The sequence below is a fragment of the Trichechus manatus genome, unplaced genomic scaffold, assembly GCF_000243295.1.
Source record: "Trichechus manatus latirostris isolate Lorelei unplaced genomic scaffold, TriManLat1.0 scaffold00014, whole genome shotgun sequence".
NCBI lineage: Eukaryota > Metazoa > Chordata > Mammalia > Sirenia > Trichechidae > Trichechus > Trichechus manatus.
Window position 1 is genome coordinate 9900358 of NW_004443950.1, and position 18145 is coordinate 9918502.

The 18145-nt window shown below is 37.5% G+C and overlaps 1 protein-coding gene across 12 annotated transcripts in view; it reads left to right on the forward strand.

Annotated features, from left to right (window-relative positions):
• The window catches only part of CNOT1 (CCR4-NOT transcription complex subunit 1), a 109116-nt gene that overhangs the window by 86376 nt on the left and 4595 nt on the right, over positions 1–18145 (forward strand). For 8 of the 12 annotated variants that reach the window (XM_023726859.1, XM_023726862.1, XM_023726863.1 and 5 more), the window contains 11 exons: positions 869–1060; positions 1620–1762; positions 2281–2389; positions 2493–2662; positions 3548–3800; positions 6180–6428; positions 7262–7425; positions 7630–7747; positions 9370–9471; positions 16205–16378; positions 17534–17683. In XM_023726859.1, coding sequence (XP_023582627.1) covers positions 869–1060; positions 1620–1762; positions 2281–2389; positions 2493–2662; positions 3548–3800; positions 6180–6428; positions 7262–7425; positions 7630–7747; positions 9370–9471; positions 16205–16378; positions 17534–17683 — 1824 coding nt within the window. Of the gene's footprint in view, positions 1–868; positions 1061–1619; positions 1763–2280; positions 2390–2492; positions 2663–3547; positions 3801–6179; positions 6429–7261; positions 7426–7629; positions 7748–9369; positions 9472–16204; positions 16379–17533; positions 17684–18145 lie in introns of those variants that run through there. The other 4 variants (XM_004371527.2, XM_004371528.2, XM_023726866.1 and 1 more) reach the window with 3 other exon arrangements.

Genomic DNA, 18145 nt, shown 5'->3' on the forward strand with positions numbered 1-18145 from the left:
GACCTCATGACCTTTCTCCCCCTTTTTTTAAAAAACAAAAGAATTTTAGGGAAAAAATTCTTCCATCCAGCCATTTGAGAGGAAGGTGATGACCTGATGCGCCATCACCCTGAATCCTTTGGTTTGTGCTATGTTTTCCTACAGAGATATTCTCCTATGTAACCACAGTAAACCATTGAAATCAAGAAATTAACACAATCCATTACTACCACCTAATCCTTAGTTGGACCTCATTCAGGTTTTGCCAGTAATGACTTTTATAGTAAAAGGACCTAGTTCAGAACCTGCGTTAATTTACTTGTCATATTTTTAAATCTCCCTCAGTTATTCATTTTTCATGACCATGACACTTTTGATGATTATGGACAGGTCAGTTATTTTTTCGAACGGCCTGATTTGTGTTTGTCTGATGTTTTCACGTGACTAGAGTCAAGTAATGCGTCTTTGATAGTAATATAGAAGTGATGCTGTGTTCTTATTAATATCATATCAGGCTTTGACAGTTGAACTGAGTACTGTACTTTCCATGTTTGGGATACCATAGGCCGTAGAGGGCTTATTAGATGCAACAAGTGCCCTCAGACTGTTTCATTATTGATGATGCTCTCCTTAATCACTTGATTAAGGTGGTATCTTCCAGGCCATCCTTCTTCCCATGCCTGTCTTCCATAGCCTCACCTAATGGTGTTAAGACTGAATAGTTCAGGAAGGGGTATGGAAGAACCACATGCTTTGATGAGAAAAGTAAATACGGGGGTAAATATAACTATAGATATCTCATTTGGTACATGTGCCAATTTAAAAAACCTTGCTTTTTTTTTTTTTTTTTTTGGCTTATTTCTTTTTGTTATTATCTTCTCTAAAATAGCAAGCTTGGGCAACAGATGATGTAGCTCAGATTTATGATAAGTGCATTACAGAATTGGAACAGCATCTGCATGCCATCCCACCAACTTTGGCCATGAACCCTCAAGCTCAAGCTCTTCGAAGTCTTTTGGAGGTTGTAGTGTTATCTCGAAACTCTCGGGATGCCATAGCTGCTCTTGGATTGCTTCAGAAGGTTGGTTCTTCAGCTGTTACTTTTACGAGAAGCTACATTTGTGAACACTGCGCCATTACCTATGTATTTATGCAGTTAATGCTTAAGATTTTAAAAATTAATGTAATTTTTGCTTATATAAGCAGGTGATTTTCTCCAGAATAGGGTATAGTCATGGAAATTACAGATGGTAAAATGGGAAGTCTTTATTTTTCCTTAAGGAATGATTTTCTGGAAATATTATTGAAGATACTTTCAAAAATAGCCCTTTAGATTCTGAAGGACAAGTTGGAAAGTTCATCCAAGTACCTGGGTAATGTGGGAAGAGATGTAGGTGGGGCGCCTTGGATTTTGACTCTGTAGGGACAGATGAGCCTTTTATGACAATGAAGAACACAGAGTGAGCATGAACTAGGTAGAGCTTGTGTGTTAGGTCAGTGAAAAGTATTTGAAGAATGGAGAGCTTGTTAACTTTAGGCTTTCAAAAGTGTATTGTAGTTTGCATTAAGGTTTGGTTTCTGGCATTGACAGTTGGGGTGAGTTATTTTCCATGGTTCTAAGCACTTTGTTTCTCCTGTAGGCTGTAGAGGGCTTGCTAGATGCTACAAGTGGTGCTGATGCTGACCTACTGCTGCGTTACAGGGAATGCCACCTCTTGGTCCTAAAAGCTCTGCAGGATGGCCGGGCATATGGATCTCCGTGGTGTAACAAACAGATCACAAGGTCAGTGACCATCGAAGAATAGTAATTACTAGACTACCTTTTGACATGCATGGCCATATGTCCAGAAGTTTCCCCTTTTTTCCACAAGGTAAATGGAACATTTGGAATTCCTAATTGTGAGTGATAAGAATTGTTGAATGGTTGTCCTTTTTTCATCTGGTGCTCACCTTCTCCCCATGGTAGATACAGAAAACCAATATTTTGCTTTGGGGAATAAATGTAAGGTCATTTGTTTTAAAAGATTTTAATGATGTCACACCTGTGGTGCTCCATATATAAAAATTTTAAATGTCTTAAATGAAATCCTGTTTTCTAGGCTTTGAGAGCAAAGTCTGAATTTAACACTGGCTACCTGTGTTTATTGCTGATTATTTTGAAACTTTGATACTGATTTGCAGTTGGTTCTCAAGGTCCCCTTAATTTGGACTAAATCCTCTGTGGACTAAAATGGGCCCTTTATTTTACCTGATACTGTATGGTTAAGCCTATATGAATACAGAAATACTGCCTTTTTCTAGGTGCCTAATCGAATGTCGAGATGAATATAAATACAATGTGGAGGCTGTGGAATTGCTAATTCGTAATCATCTGGTTAATATGCAGCAGTATGACCTTCACCTAGCTCAGGTATGAAAGGAATTTACTTAAAAAGAAATAGGGACTCTGTTAGATGGGAAGTGTGTTAGCTGTAAGTATTGCCATTCTTACATTGTGCTTTCTGTGTTGCCAGTCAATGGAGAATGGTTTAAACTACATGGCTGTGGCATTTGCTATGCAGTTGGTAAAAATCCTGCTGGTGGATGAAAGGAGTGCTGCCCATGTTACTGAGGCTGATCTGTTCCACACCATTGAAACCCTAATGAGGATTAATGCTCACTCCAGAGGCAATGCTCCAGAAGGGTGAGGATGAAATCCTTGTGTCTTCAACAGTCTCCTGAGAAAGTGCTTCAGAAATCAATGTGCAGACTTACTAACATTTCCTGTTATAACTGCTTTATCTACAACATATGGGGAGCTTTAGTGAGGCCTAATATTGCCCCTTGAAATATGAAAGCTTAACTAACTGTCCTACCTACCTCATGTAGAGCGATGCATACACTATTGCATACTCTGACTTGGTGTCAAAGTCCTGTGTTTAAGCCCTAGCTTGGCCACTTAAAGCTTCTTTGATTTTGGGCAAGTGACTTATCCTCCCTACACCTCAGTTTCTTGTATAAATTGGAAATAATACTTCTGTTGAGAATTAGGGGAGAGAACGTTAAGAAATCACAGCACATAGTAGGCACGCCAGGGACATTTCTTGACTCTGAACATCAGCTCCGTTTCAATAGGCAAATTTTTTTTGTCTAGAAATGGCTTAACTGAGGTCAGTCATTTGCATAATACCCTCATAAGTAACCAGACATGAAGAAGCCATAAAAGCAGCAAAGTACAAGGATAAACCCCTTGCCATGGAGTTGATTCCGACTCATAGGACTTTACATGACAGACTGTAACTGTCCCGTAAGGTTTCCAAGGCTGTAATCTTTATGGAAGCAGGTTGCCACATCTTTCTCCCATAGAGCAGCTGGTGGGTTCAAACTGCCAACCTTTCATTAGCAGGTGAGCGGTTAACCACTGTGCCACCAGGGCTCAAGCGCAAGGATAGTTTTGTGTAAATACGGAAATGGTAAAGTGAAGTAATTATCATTTTGTGGTTTCTGTTATATAAACAAATTGTCCAACTGTATGTCCATGAAATCACAACCATGAGTAGACTGATTTTCACTGTATTTATCGTACTAGATTGCCCCAGCTGATGGAAGTAGTGCGATCCAACTATGAAGCAATGATTGATCGTGCTCATGGAGGGCCTAACTTTATGATGCATTCTGGGATCTCTCAAGCCTCAGAATACGATGATCCTCCAGGCCTGAGGGAAAAGGCAGAGTATCTTCTGAGGGAATGGGTGAATCTCTACCATTCAGCAGCAGCTGGCCGTGACAGTACCAAAGCTTTCTCTGCGTTTGTTGGACAGGTAGAGCTTTTGGAAAGAAAGGTGCTTTTTATTCAACATAAGTAGGGTGTGATGCCTCCAGTATTAAAGCTCAGTATTATGTACCTGTGGTCAGACAGTTACCTCCATACTCATGCAAACCAAAAATATCATCATCATTTCTCTCTTAAATTGATATAGCCTATTTGTTTTCTTATTGTTTGTTGATTATTAAGCAGTAAAGTCAATATTCCCCACCCATTATAGTTACGTTTATCTCATCGGTATTTTTCCTATTCAGCTGTCATAGCTTCAAAGTACAATGGATAATGAATAATGAAATTGCCAAATGAATGTAGTAGTTTTACTAGCTTTATAGTCAGTATTGATGAGGGGCTAATCAATAAGAAATCTTCTCATAATAAAAACAAAACAAAAAATAGAATAAAACAATAAAACAAGCAAATAAAAAGTAAAATATTTAAATGATATGGAGCATTTTATTGTATTTTCTAAATTAAGTAGCTTATCTACCTAAAACTTATTAACAAGTTCCTTTGGGAAATAGTTTCCAGTATTTATTTCACTCAGTTTGATCTAAATGGGACTTCGAGTTACAGTGTTAGGAACCAAACCCCTAGCTAAAAATCAGGTTTGGCAGAAATACTTGTGAACAGTGTGAACAGACAAAAATGTAGGAAGAGCATCATTGTACAATTTAACATTCTGGTTTTGATCATCACTGGCTGCCTTTGGCCACTGTGAGGGACTAAAGCCCAGTAAGTCAGTGTGTCCTGATCATAATGTTACTTGATGAGAATGGTACTTTTCCTGAACTGGCCTTACAGTCTCTTCAGTAGCATTGTAACTAATGTTTGTTGAAGAGGAGGTATCTGCTTATTTCTGCAGGATTGACCGTCATATGTCTTTAAAGAGACACCAAAGATTTAGGTATGTCACCAAAGAAAGATTATAGATTAGGTCTATTTTCAGATAAATGACAATTGAATGGGAAGAGCTGATTTGATTTAAAAGTTTTTAAAATTTAAAATTTAAATCAGATTTACTTTCAAAAATGAGTAAGTCATACTAAGTTCTCCCCTGGAAGAATCCAGGGTAGTACAAAACAGACACTGTCAAAAAGCCTATGTCTAGTTTGATTTCTGATTTGGGTGGAAGAAATTTAAATCAATTGGTTTTTGTGATCATTGATATTTCGTGGGTATGGATGTGGCACCTGTCTCAGCTCTTCCTGCTGGCTTATTTGCTCTCATGTCTTCTCTCCGCGTGAAAAAGATAATGCATTACATTTTTCTGTTCCCCTTTGCACCCTTTGAGAATTTGCTTTCCTTCTTGTAGGAGTCCTGATTCCGTCTTCATTGTTATTATTATTATTTTTTATATTTCCTACTGATTTGGCTGTTTTCTTGCTTATCAGAAAACCGAAACAAAACAAAAAAAACCCATTGCCCTTGAGTCGATTCTGACTCATAGTGACCCTATAGGACAGAGTAGAACCACCCCATACGGTTTCCAAGGAGCACCTGGTGGATTCGAACTGCTAGCCTTTTGGTTAGCAGACGTAGCTCTTAACCACTACACCACCAGGGTTTCCTTGCTTATCAAGGGACAGTTAAATTGTTTTACAATTTTCAAGATAACCCCTGGATTTCTTTTCTGGGCTTGGGTTCTTTGTTTACTAAGCACTGACAGCCTTCTCCCTTTGCACCTTAACACTTGTTTCACTGTCTGTTTTTTTTTTTTTTTTGATACTAGCCAAATAACTTTCCTGCTCTGCTTTACTTCTAGATCAAATGCTGTATAATTTTAGACTCCTTTTCAACTTTATTTTAACTTAATGTAACAATTCATTACATTAAAATAGCTGGATATGATCTGTGGATATTTTTATTTAGTGCCTACATCTTGTATAAATTATTATTTGAGTTTTGGGGGCTAAGCTAGTTGCAGTTTCAAAAATTTCCACCCAGTTTTATTATCATTTGAGTAAATTGGTGAAAATTACCTTAAATTCTGTGGGACAGTAAAATACGTGTAATTTAGTCTCCTTCTTGTGGGAAAGACACATTGTCCAGGATGTCTTAATATGACTTGTGGGTTACTGTAAGTTGGTTTTAATTTATATAGTTTATTTTCCCCATTGTTTGGCTATGGATTACTGTTCAGAATTGCCATTATATTACCTCTTTCTCATTTTCCACCTTCTCTAATTGTCCATTTAACTTAAAACAGAGGAACTCTGTACAGTTCCTTAGTGGGGAAGTCACTCTCCTAATGACGTCTGTTTTACAAAGTGAAAATTATAAATGTGGATAGAAACAAATGAGAGAATACCTCTTAAGCATGAATATCAAAGCTGTTAGAATTTTATTCGTGTATGTTATCTCATTGTCCCTCTTTTATGTTATGTTCCCATGGTAGATGCACCAGCAAGGAATCCTGAAGACTGATGACCTCATAACAAGGTTCTTTCGTCTGTGTACAGAAATGTGTGTTGAAATCAGTTACCGTGCCCAGGCTGAGCAGCAGCACAATCCTGCTGCTAATCCCACCATAATCCGAGCCAAGTGCTATCACAACCTGGATGCCTTTGTCCGACTCATTGCACTGCTAGTGAAGCACTCAGGGGAGGCCACCAACACTGTCACAAAGATCAATCTGCTAAACAAGGTCTGAAATCCTTTATTCCCTTAATCATGGTATACTTGAAGTCTGTATCAGTGGTTGTCAACCCTACCAGGCCCAACCCCCTCCCAAAAACATTTCGTAGCATCCCCTTTTCTGTCCTGAAATTAAATTGATAGATAATATGCAAACATAACTACCAAGTTTAAGAAAAACAGTATAGTGTCTTAACTGAAATACAAGAAGAAAAAATAATTCATGGTGTGTTTCAGTATAAATGTTAATTTATGAGTGCACTAGAAGACAGACAGGTAGTATGAGATTTGTCCCCTATACACAGATACACTGTGAATGGGATGGCTGGAAATGTCCACGAATACAGTAGATTGGCAACTCAGTGACATTGTAGTTGTTGACTTGATATTTCTGAAAGGGAACAAAGTACAGTTTTCTCTTGACTTACACAGTAATTGCATTCCTAGAAAATTTGAGTATCAAAACAGTGAAAAAAATCTGTGTAAAAATTCACTTAGATTTTGGAATCATGTCAGACCAGAAAAATAAGATTATTAGATTGTGGTAGCCTAGTAAAATGTGAAGGACCATGCTGCTTTCTAGAACTTTAGAAAAACCAGCGGACGTTTGTGGAGAGTTTACATGTCTGGTGCAAAGGCATTAACTTTCAAAGAAGAGACAAAACATTGTAGGCCAAATCAGATCAAAGTATAAGTCCCTTTGGCTGCCAGTGTACAGTTTTTTATTCAGCTGGTGTATACTCTTTAGTGTGGGGCTTAGGAATACAGGGTAAAAAAGCATGACTTGAATGTGGTAAGTGAATTATCTTCATGACTATAAGCTAAAATCTGTGTTCTCTACAGGTTCTTGGTATAGTAGTGGGAGTTCTTCTGCAGGATCATGATGTTCGGCAAAGTGAGTTTCAGCAGCTTCCCTACCATCGAATTTTTATTATGCTGCTCTTGGAACTCAATGCACCTGAACATGTTTTGGAAACCATTAATTTCCAGACACTGACAGCTTTCTGGTGAGTACTGTTAGTGTTGATAGAGATTTCCTGTTAAGGGTTGCTGCTTTAGTGTAATAAAATTTGAGAATCAGAACTCTTGTGGATTTGAGGCATACTGATTTTTGTAAGACAACTTGCATGTTGCCAACTTACATTACATTCATTCAACTTATACTCTAAGTTGGACTGCGCTTCTGACTAAGGTTTTTTTTTTTCTTTCAGCAATACATTCCACATTTTGAGGCCTACCAAAGCCCCTGGTTTTGTGTATGCCTGGCTTGAACTGATCTCCCACCGGATATTTATTGCACGAATGCTAGCACATACACCACAGCAGAAGGTGTGGCTGCAGTTTATCTCCTACCAGTGAAGACTAACTAGCTGGGGCCTATTAGCACTGCCTGCAGATTTCTCTTAGTCAGTTAGTAGTGATTATTACTTCTTCCAAGTTTAGTTGGGAATTCTTCTGTTTAATACTGAGTCAGGTGGTGGAGAAGGCTTAAACAAGTACAGGTAGTCCCTGACTTAACGATGTATTTGAGTTACGACGAACCATACTTAACAACTATCTTTTTTTTTTTTTTTTTTTTTGTACACCTTACCATTAGTAATATGTTGCAGCATGTAATTTGCTGATGTTGTCATTCTCAGATGTTTGGTTTTATGATTTTCTGTTCAGAACACTGCTGAATTTATAAAGATACTGATAATAAAAGGTAATAATTATGAAAACTAAAAAAAAAAAAAAAGGTATTCAACTTACTAGTCAGAATTCAACCCTGTTGTAAGCAGCAAACTACCTGTACTTGACTGCTCTGCCTGAAAACCATTCTTTGGTGATTAGGATGTTGCTTCTCCAGGTCTGTTGTAGGACACCTGTGTCAGTCACTTAAGGGTTTTGTTAAAGAGTTCAGACCTTTAGGTGCTTCCTTATACATCTCAATAAGTATCTGGTAATGAGGTCCTAGAACCTGCCAGTTTTTTACAGGGGATTCCTGATGCTAAAGGCTGTCACACAATAAGTTGAGAACCACTGGGCTACTTTGTTTGAAGAAGTTTAGGGTCAAGTTCTCCTAAAGAGTTATTAAGTCTTATTGGGAATACAGCACAGTTAATATAAGAAGTTTCTCTCCCATCTTGCAATTAAATAGCAAAGGAGTAGAAAGTACTTTTATTTGGCTCTTTAGATCAGAGCCTTGGTGGTGCACTGGTTAAAAGCTACATCTCCTAACCAAAAGGTCGGCAGTTCATACTCAACAGCCACTCCTTGGAAACCCTATGGGGCAATTCTGCTCTCCAGTGGAGTCCTTATGAGTTGGAATCTACTCAGTGGCAAAGGTTTTTTTTTTAAATCAGAAGAAAACGTGATTACCATGTATTGGAGTCATCTTGGCAAAAAAAAAAAAAAAAAAAAAAACAAACAACAGTGGCGAATTAACGCTTAAAATTATGAAAGAATGAACATAATTGGCATGATTGGTGAATTGTGAGCAGGCCAAGTTTGGCAGAAAATAGAGGATTCATACTATTTGCCAGGAGTTGGAAGTGGGAAAAGAAATGGCTGAGATCCAGGACTTGATTAAAAGAAGGAATTACAAAACAACAAAAACTCTAGTTATTGTCAGTCTCTTGGTTTTCCATTTTATTTGAAATTTCCTCAACCTCCTTTACACCCCCGTTCCCCCCCCCCCTTTTTTAAGCTTTTGCTGCAGGCACAAGGACCAATATGTCCTGGAATTTCTGGAGCCAGTTAGTTTAAAATATCCTCACTATTTCCATAATTTTACTCATTCCATTTGAATGCAAATCAGTCTTTAATAGAGGTACTTTGGTCAATGTTCTCTAGTTACATTAGTATGAAGTAGGCAGTAATCAAGTCACCGTATAGCTGCTTCGACAACTTTTTTGATGGCCAAACAACAGCTGAGTATAATATGGTTCGTGATTGTTTTTTCCTTTCAGGGTTGGCCTATGTATGCACAGCTACTGATTGATTTATTCAAATATTTAGCGCCTTTCCTCAGAAATGTGGAACTCACCAAACCTATGCAAATCCTCTATAAGGTAATTAAATTTGGATTTATAAAGTAAAGTAACTTAATCTTCCTGAAATTAAAAAAAAAAAAAAATTTGATCAGTAAACTTTTGACTGGGAGTTGTAAAATTAATTTTTTTGTTTTCATTATTAAGCTTTTTATTAAGTATAATGTACATTCAAAAAAGTGCAAAAACCAAACATACTTCCATAATCAGTATCCAGATCATAGGATATCCATGTGCTCAACTTTAGTAGATACTACAGTTCTCCAAAGTGTGCACCAGTTTCACTTCCAGCAGCATATGAGTTACTGTTTCTTCACGTCCTTGCCACACTTGTTATTATCTGTTTTTTCATTTTAGCCATTCTGGCAGTTATGGATTTAATTTGCACTTCTTAAAGAGGTTTTCCTTTTCCTCTTCTTTAATTTCTGATCTTACTATCTTTTTTCCTACTTTATTTGGTTTTCATTAGCTGTTCGTTTTTTCCACTTCTGCTGATAGAAGTGTACATACATCATTTTTTTTTCCTTTTTGTTTTGCCTCTTCTAGTGTATGCATTTAAGGCTAGAAACTTCTGATGCCTAAATTTTAGTGATTTTTCAGATGTAAATATTTAGATGTGTGAAGGAGTAAAGTCTCTGAGTCTATTGAAAGCAAAAGTAAAGAGTTTTATTGAGGGACTATAACAATTTGAATCAGGTAGCACACAGGAAGAATTTACAAAATGCTCCTTTCTGGAGACAAAGTTGAGCTTTTATACACAAAGTTAGGCATGATTAATCTCACAAAGGTTTCAAAAAGAGCTCTTTCTTCATATCAGTTAATCCTGCCTCCTTCCAGAAGACCATCTCTGCAAAACATTCTTTCTGAGGACATCGTATTTGCATCACGTTTCCTGGGATATTCTGAGCACAGCGTTACTTTTCTGTCTTTCTCCCCTGCTTACTCAGAGTGCTCTGGATTAACCTTTTATTGAGAACCTAGTTGTCAGCCATCTTGGCCTTGCTGAGAGCCTCAGTTTGATATTAGAAACTACTTACCATACCCCCCTTTTGATGAAGAATTTTTATAGAAATTCTTAGAACACAGAGACCACTTACTATAAGAGCACTTTCTTCTGCATGGTCTTTTAGTTGTGCTGTAACACAGATGTCTGCTTTCAAGCTTTTAAGACTTCAGGCACTACTATGCTCTATTCAGTAGCCGGGCACCATCTAGTATCTTTACCATGCTGTTGCTTAGTCACTGCTTCTTGTGATCTGATGGTAAAGTGTGCATGGAGTTGATAGGCTGAAATTTTTAGAGGAACATTTCAGCAATACAAAAGGTGACATAGGCTAGGGCACAAGCTTGGAAGTTCCAGAAACTTGAATTTCCTCAAGATATATAATCCTTTGCATAACTTTGCATCTGGCAGTATGACTGCAAAAGTTAGATACATAATGCATAATACGTTTAACAAGTCCTATGACTAACATTATAATGATCAAAAGAGTTAGTCCAGTTTGTAATAATAAGCATAACCAAGAACCACGGCTGTTGGGTAACTAACTAAAGATACCAAAAAAGGAGAAGAAATTACTACAAAGAGAAGTATAAAACTTAAATGGACTTTCATGTTGCATAAAATTACTAAGGAACAAGACGAGAAGTAATGGGGTAATGTTAACAGCATAAGGATAGCTACAATTATAAAGCAAAGTCCAAAAGTTCAGCAGGATGCATGGAATCTTGTTCCATGATCTTAGGATTAGCTGTTTATCTCAAATGTCATCTGCTTCTAGCTTGTGGAGTGTCTCAGGGAGATTTTTAGTTCCATGGAGGCTGGCTGGTCTACAGAGGCAGCTTGGCTTTTGTCAGTTGTAATAGATGGATTTAGGGTTTGACTCCTTCTACTTTTGGTGGCACACATGTTGATGAGGACAACTAGGTATGATCCTTTTCAGTGGGGTTCCTAATGGGTCATTTAATCAGTGTGTTTTCTAAAAAAAATAAAAAATAAAAATAAAAATGTATATATATTGTCTCCCAGGGTAAGGTTAGGCAGATTTTAGAAGTCTGGTTTCTGGTCATCAAAGGTTTCTTTAACCTGTGATAATATTTTAACAATTCAGGTTGAACAATGTGAAGTCAGTATGGGCAAAATAAGGGAGGACCATGGGCTTTCCAGTAATTATTCTAGAAAATAGAACATTAAATATCAACAGTATGCTCATATAAACCTTATAGTAATTCTTTTAGTTAACTCAGTCATAGTTAATTTTGGTTCCATGCAATTCTGGATCAGTAGCAGTCTGAAACTCATGTCAGCTTCTATATAAGAGTTTTAGAAATCTTAGTCTATTTTTTTGAAATATTTTAGTCAGACATTTTCAATGAATTGGCAAAGTAAAACTTCTCTGCAGATGACAAATTTAAAATGTCCTTGGTTAACTTGTAACAGTAATTCTTCTTAAAGGTGAAAGACCTGCTAGGAATTAACTACAAAAGTAATGCAAAACTAAATATAGCCGGTTTTAAAAAACTTAGACAAACATATTTCTAAACATGATGATTAACCTTATTTTCAAAGAGCTTCAGATATAACATGTAATAATCTTGAGACATAATAATAAATAGGATATACTAAGATTAGGAATTCTCTGGATATTCAAATAGTAATAAAAACTATGGGTAAACAATGTGAATTCTACAGTTAAAACCACTGGCCTAGATGATGCTGCTTTTTAAATTAAAGTAGTTCCCAAGTCAATACTTAAAAAAAAGAGACTGCAGTTATGACTGATAATACTGTACTTTGATTAATACTAGGCCAGGTAGCACCAGAGCATATCAGGGACAGAGAGAACATTGACACATTTCTAGTAATTTATACAATTTTTGAAATGTACTAGTATTCTTCAACCCAAATTTATCCGAAAATTAAACACATCTTCTGATTTGATAACATTGGCCATGCAATTCATAACACAGTAGATAAACTTTTTAAAAATATTTTTAAAGCATTTTTCTCTTTATAAACCAGAAATCCTTTTCTGGCTTTCCGTGAAATTTTGCAATTGTCAGGAGTTTATCATAGGTCACTGAGGAACAATACTTGAGTTATTTAAAGATCTTAAAGGTAAAAACCTTAACTTTTTCCAAAGACATACAGCTTGGTTTTTGATTTAGGAATTTATTGTATTGAACCCTTGCCTTAGAGGGAGATTGCACGTAGAATAAAATTACCTCTTCAACCCAGTAATCAAAGAAAATCCATTATTCCAGTAGCAATAAACTCAGTTCTTTGTTATTGGATATTAAAACTAAAAATTCTCAAATCCATCAGACTTTTTTTTTTTTTTAAATTGTGTTTTAAATGGGAGTTTACAGTTCAAGTCAGTTTCTCATAGAAAACTTTATACACACATTGCCATGTGACCCTAGTTGCACTCCCCATACTGTGACAGCACACTCCTCTTTTCCACCCCAATTTTCTGTGTCCATTCAGCCAGCTTCTGTCCCTTTCTGCCTTCTCATCTTGCCTCCAGACAGGAGCTGCCCATTTAGACTCATGTATCTGCTTGAGCTAAGAAGCACTTTCTTCACAAGTAGCATTTTATATCTTATAGTCCAGTCTAATCTTTGAAGAATTGGCTTCAGGAATGATTTTAGTTTTAGGCTAACAGAGTGTCTGGGTGCCATGTCTTCTGTGGTGCCTCCAGTCTCAGACCATTAAGTCTAGTCTTTTTACTAGAATTTGAGTTCTGCACCCCACTTTTTTCCTGCTCTGTCAGGGACTTTCTGTTGTTTTCCCTGTCAGGGCAGTCATTGGTGGTAGCCGGGCACCATCTAGTTCTTCTGGTCTCAGGCTGATGGCGTCTCTGGTTTACGTGGCCCCTTCTGTCTTTTGGGATAATATTTTCCTTGTGTCTTTGTGTCTTCCAGAGACTTCCATATCCATCCAGGTTTTGTGTGTGTGTGTTTTTTGAAACAAGCAGTCTTTATTTTAAGACAAAATGACTGTTTTCATTTAACAAAATACATTTAGCATACTCAGTCTAGCCTAATAAGCAAAAAAGATCTTGGAAACTGTTTTTAATCTGACATACTACAAAACATAAAAACTTCTGTTAGAACAAATTCACTTTCATTAGTTTCTGGGAATAGTAGGAGTAATGAATTTATGTAAGCACTTATTTATAAACCAATCAGAATAAGGCTGCTTGAAGAGCTATTATAATCTAATAATACCATCCAGAGGTAGGAAATTTATTATATTTTCATAATCCTGTCTTTTGCATGCTTTATAGGATCCTTTAGAGAAGCAATTTAGAATAATTTGTCCCTTTTTAAGGCTTTGTTATACCAGTCAAAATAGTCTATCCCTTTTTGGTGTACTTTTCAAATGGACTGACATATCAGTTACTCAGAGTAGCTACTAAAAGCCCAGGTGCAAGAAGTAGTCTTTCTTGGAAGAGAAAAGAACTGAGCTTTTAGACAGCCCCTTGAAAAACACCAGACATGGCCTTCAACCTGATACAGAAACTCAGATACAGTGCTCTCGACTAGAGGCAAGCTTTCAGAACAAAACAAAACAGAAAAACTGCATAAACTTACTGGTCTGTGAGTCCAGCTCAAAAACCAGGTTTATACAGTAGTATATGTCACAGTCTAGTTTTTTTAAAATGTATGCAGGTTTCCCTTGCTGTCTGAAAGTAGAAGAGTCCTGTGAAGCCTTTCTTAAGCTGAACTGGCATAAAGCAAAGAAGCGATTACCATTAATTTATATGGGAAAAAGTTTTTTAGCTTCCAGACCCAAAAAATAACCTACCAAATCATACCAAATAACACATAAAACCTAAAATAACACATATAGTAAAAGCTGAGATGCTGCGTGTAGTTCCTGGGGAAGGAGCATGGCAGCACTCTCACTCAGGGTGCTCACTGCAAAACAAACACTGAACGCTATTTCTGCCTTTTCTCCTAAAAGCAAAAATCCTCTTTGGATTTCTTTTGGTTAGAGATAAAGGTACTAATGTAGGTCTTTCGTAAAAGTGAAGTGGCATAAAGCGAACTTTCAAAAAGCAAGGGATACTTGTATAGCAATTTTTGGATGAGATTGATTAGAAAAACTCATTAATTTGCCAGAGTCTCAGATGGAGAGATTTTATTCAGATCCTTTGATTAAAGCTGAGCATTAAAAGTTCTCTGAGAAGGGCAACACAAATGCAAACTCACTGAACTTTAATTGTAACCAGAGGGCCTTTGGTACTCCCTGGTGACAGAGGGACCTAGGCTTGATCATTTCTGAAGGTCAGAAGATTTGGGTACAGTTGGCAGAACCCTCAAAGTCATTTGTGGAGTCACACTTACACCATTTCAAGTGCAAGCAGCATGGGTGCAGCCCAATTGCCTAGAGACAAGGAGGCAGTCCTCCCATTTTAAAATTCCTATTTCTTACTGCAGCTGCGACTATGTTGCTATTCAGTTATCTTGGCAGGGTCAGTTATCAGCACATTCTAGAGGGAGCCCCTAAGGTTTCTTCAAGGCTGCTCAACACAGTGCTATCTTGAAGTGTTCTTTACTTTGTTTCTCTTTCTTTGCACTGGGTGTTCTCAGTGCTAGGGACTTAGAAAACTGTTATATGTGAGTCTAAATTTTCCCAGTCCCGTGAGCCTTCCATTTCTTATTTATGGTTTTTCATTCTCAAATTATTAGAGGGACCTCCCTCTGCTTGATAGCATTGGTAGGAGGTCTGCTATAAGGAAGTTATCTTTTTTGTGTGTGGGTGGCTTTTGGAGTCTGGAGTTCCCCTGGGAGCAAAGTTGAAGTTCTGGGCAGTCAACCTCGTAAAGATTCAGCAGACCCTCCAATTGATGAAGGAGTCAATTTCTGCAGAAACAAAACCAAAACAGACTTGCACAAGTACCAAGTGAAACTAAATTTGCTTACCTTTACGAAGGCAGCAGATCCCTCAATAAGACTTCAAGGGCTACACTCAAAAGGAAGCAGAGCCCAAATTTGAGAGGTTATTTACCTGAGGATGACTCCTGAGATTCTGTGGAGACAGTGAGGCCAAAAATGGCTCTACTGGTGCTGTTGCCTGGTCCTCAGTGCCTCAGGATTGCCTACAGTAATGCACCTTTGAATCCCACAAATGTGACACCGGAAATATCACAAAAGTCTCTAGTCTGTTGAAAGCAAAAGTAAAGAGTTTTATTAAGGGAATATAACAGTTTACATCAGGCAGCACGCAGGAAGACTACAAAGTGCACCTTTCTGAGCAAGTTGATATTTTATACACAAAAGTTAGGCATGACTAATCCCACAAACATTTCAAAAACAGCTTTTTATTCATATCAGTTAATCCTGTCTCCTTCCAGAAGACCATCTGGGCAAAAGATTCCTTCCGAGGACATCACATTTGAGTCACATGTTTCCTGGAACATTCTGAGCACATACATTACTTTTTGTCTTCCTCCCCTGCTTTCTCAGAGTGGCCTGGATTAACCCTTTATTGAGAACCTAGTCATCAGCCATCTTGGCCTTGCTGAGAGCTTCAGTTTGATTTTAAAAACTCCTTATCAAGATTAATGACCTGTGATATTGTTAGTGTTGGTTAAAGCCTATAACTTTTTTTTTAATGTTACTGAAGTATACTTTTGCCTTTTTTACTTGAGTTCAATTCATAATAGGAAAAATCTTAACTCCTGTTTTCTTAGTGTGGAAACAGCTAATGTTTTTTTTTTTTTTTCCCCCCCCAAAAAAAAAACAGGGCACTTTAAGAGTGCTGCTGGTTCTTTTGCATGATTTCCCAGAGTTCCTTTGTGATTACCATTATGGGTTCTGTGATGTGATCCCACCTAATTGTATCCAGCTAAGAAATCTGATCCTGAGTGCCTTCCCAAGAAACATGAGACTCCCAGACCCATTCACTCCTAATCTAAAGGTAAAGATTCAAATAGTTGAAGGAAAAGAAAGTTTTAATTCCTACTACTTCAGCCCTTTCTTTGATAAGCTGGCTGTTTAAATTCCTCTCCTCAAGTTTATTTCATTAGGTAAGGGTACTGTTTGGGGGAAGCAATCATGTTTGTTACACTTAACAGGGCATGACATTGCTGCTGCTAAATTTTGGTTCTCAGTATTTATGTAATTGCTGTTTTTATCTTAATTTTTGTATTAAATTTAGCTATATTTATAGAACCTCAACCTAGCTGTTGGGCCAGTCGTTTGCTGGGTGTCTTTTATATGGCAAAGAGTTGCAGAACAAACAGGCCTTTGTAATACTCCTACATTCCTGTTTCAGAGATGATTTTTCAGTGCTTGTATTTTATTTAAATTGTCAAAGTAACTTCTAACTTAGAGAAGGGACTTCTTAAAATCACACCACCCTAACATGGTTACTGTGATTTTTATGTATGTTCTACTCTTTTCTTTCACTTTTCTTTTTTTTTTAAAGTAGCAAGTGTGTGATGTCTCCTACTTTGTTGTGTTGGGCTTCTTTTAAAAGATTGGGGCTCTTTATGAATTAAGAAATCTCATCTTGGATTCCTATTTTGAAATCCCAGTCTAGAAAAAAAATCAGTTAATGGTGCAAACTAGTCCTCTCCAGAAATGATGCTTATCTTGCTTTACTTTATAAAAGTAATATATACAGAAGGAGCCCTGGTAGTGCAATGGTTAAATGCCCAGCTGCTAACCAAAACGTGGGCATTTTGAACCCACCAGTGGCTCTGCGGGAGAAAAGATCTGGCAGTCTGCTCCCATAAAGGAAACCCTATGGGGCGGGTCTGCTCTGTGATTTAGGGTCGTTATGGGTCAGAATTGATGCGACAGCACACCAACAGCATTACATACAGAATGGGAGGTTCCTTTCATTTTCTGTATAGATTCTTAGAGTAATGATAGCCAATGCCCTCCTTTTTAAAAACTAATTAAAGACACATCAAACCAATAAAATACAGCAACTCTACTCTTAAAGACATTTATAATGTATATAGCTTTAGGAAAAAAACAATCCTACCACTTCCTGGCATAGATACATTTTGCTATCAGTCTCCTACAAAATGTTTCTTGTTGTGATTCTTGAATTTATCTGTGGCAGGTGGACATGTTGAGTGAAATTAACATTGCACCTCGGATTCTCACCAATTTCACTGGAGTGATGCCACCTCAATTCAAAAAGGATTTGGACTCCTATCTCAAAACTCGATCGCCAGTTACTTTTTTGTCGGATTTGCGCAGCAACCTACAGGTTAATTAGCCCTTTCAGGATCCCTGGGATATATGATTGCCTACCCACTTTTTCCAGCTCGCAGGTTTCTAGGGAGTCTACTTTTTCCACTGAAAGTATTTGCTGCCCTCCAGTGGGACTTAGGTAATGGTGAAAGGCAAAAAAAAGTTTGTTGAAGCAAAATAGCTGGGGTATTATGCTTAAATGTGAGGTAGTGCATCCAGGAAGTATGATTGGGTAAAACTTTTGTCTCTTTTGGCACAGCTAGATAAGCCTTGTAAGCATATTTATGGTTACCTGTGTGATAGTTAGGGGAGCCTTGGTGGGTTTGGTTTTATGTATGTGTCCTGTTTGGAAAACCAGAGGCTCCCCATGTAACCTAATGGAAAGCACTCCACAATACTTCTGCTACCCATGACTGGTGGGAAAGGCAGGCACCCAATCATGGTACCCAAGAACCCGCAAGTTTTGTGATAACCATGT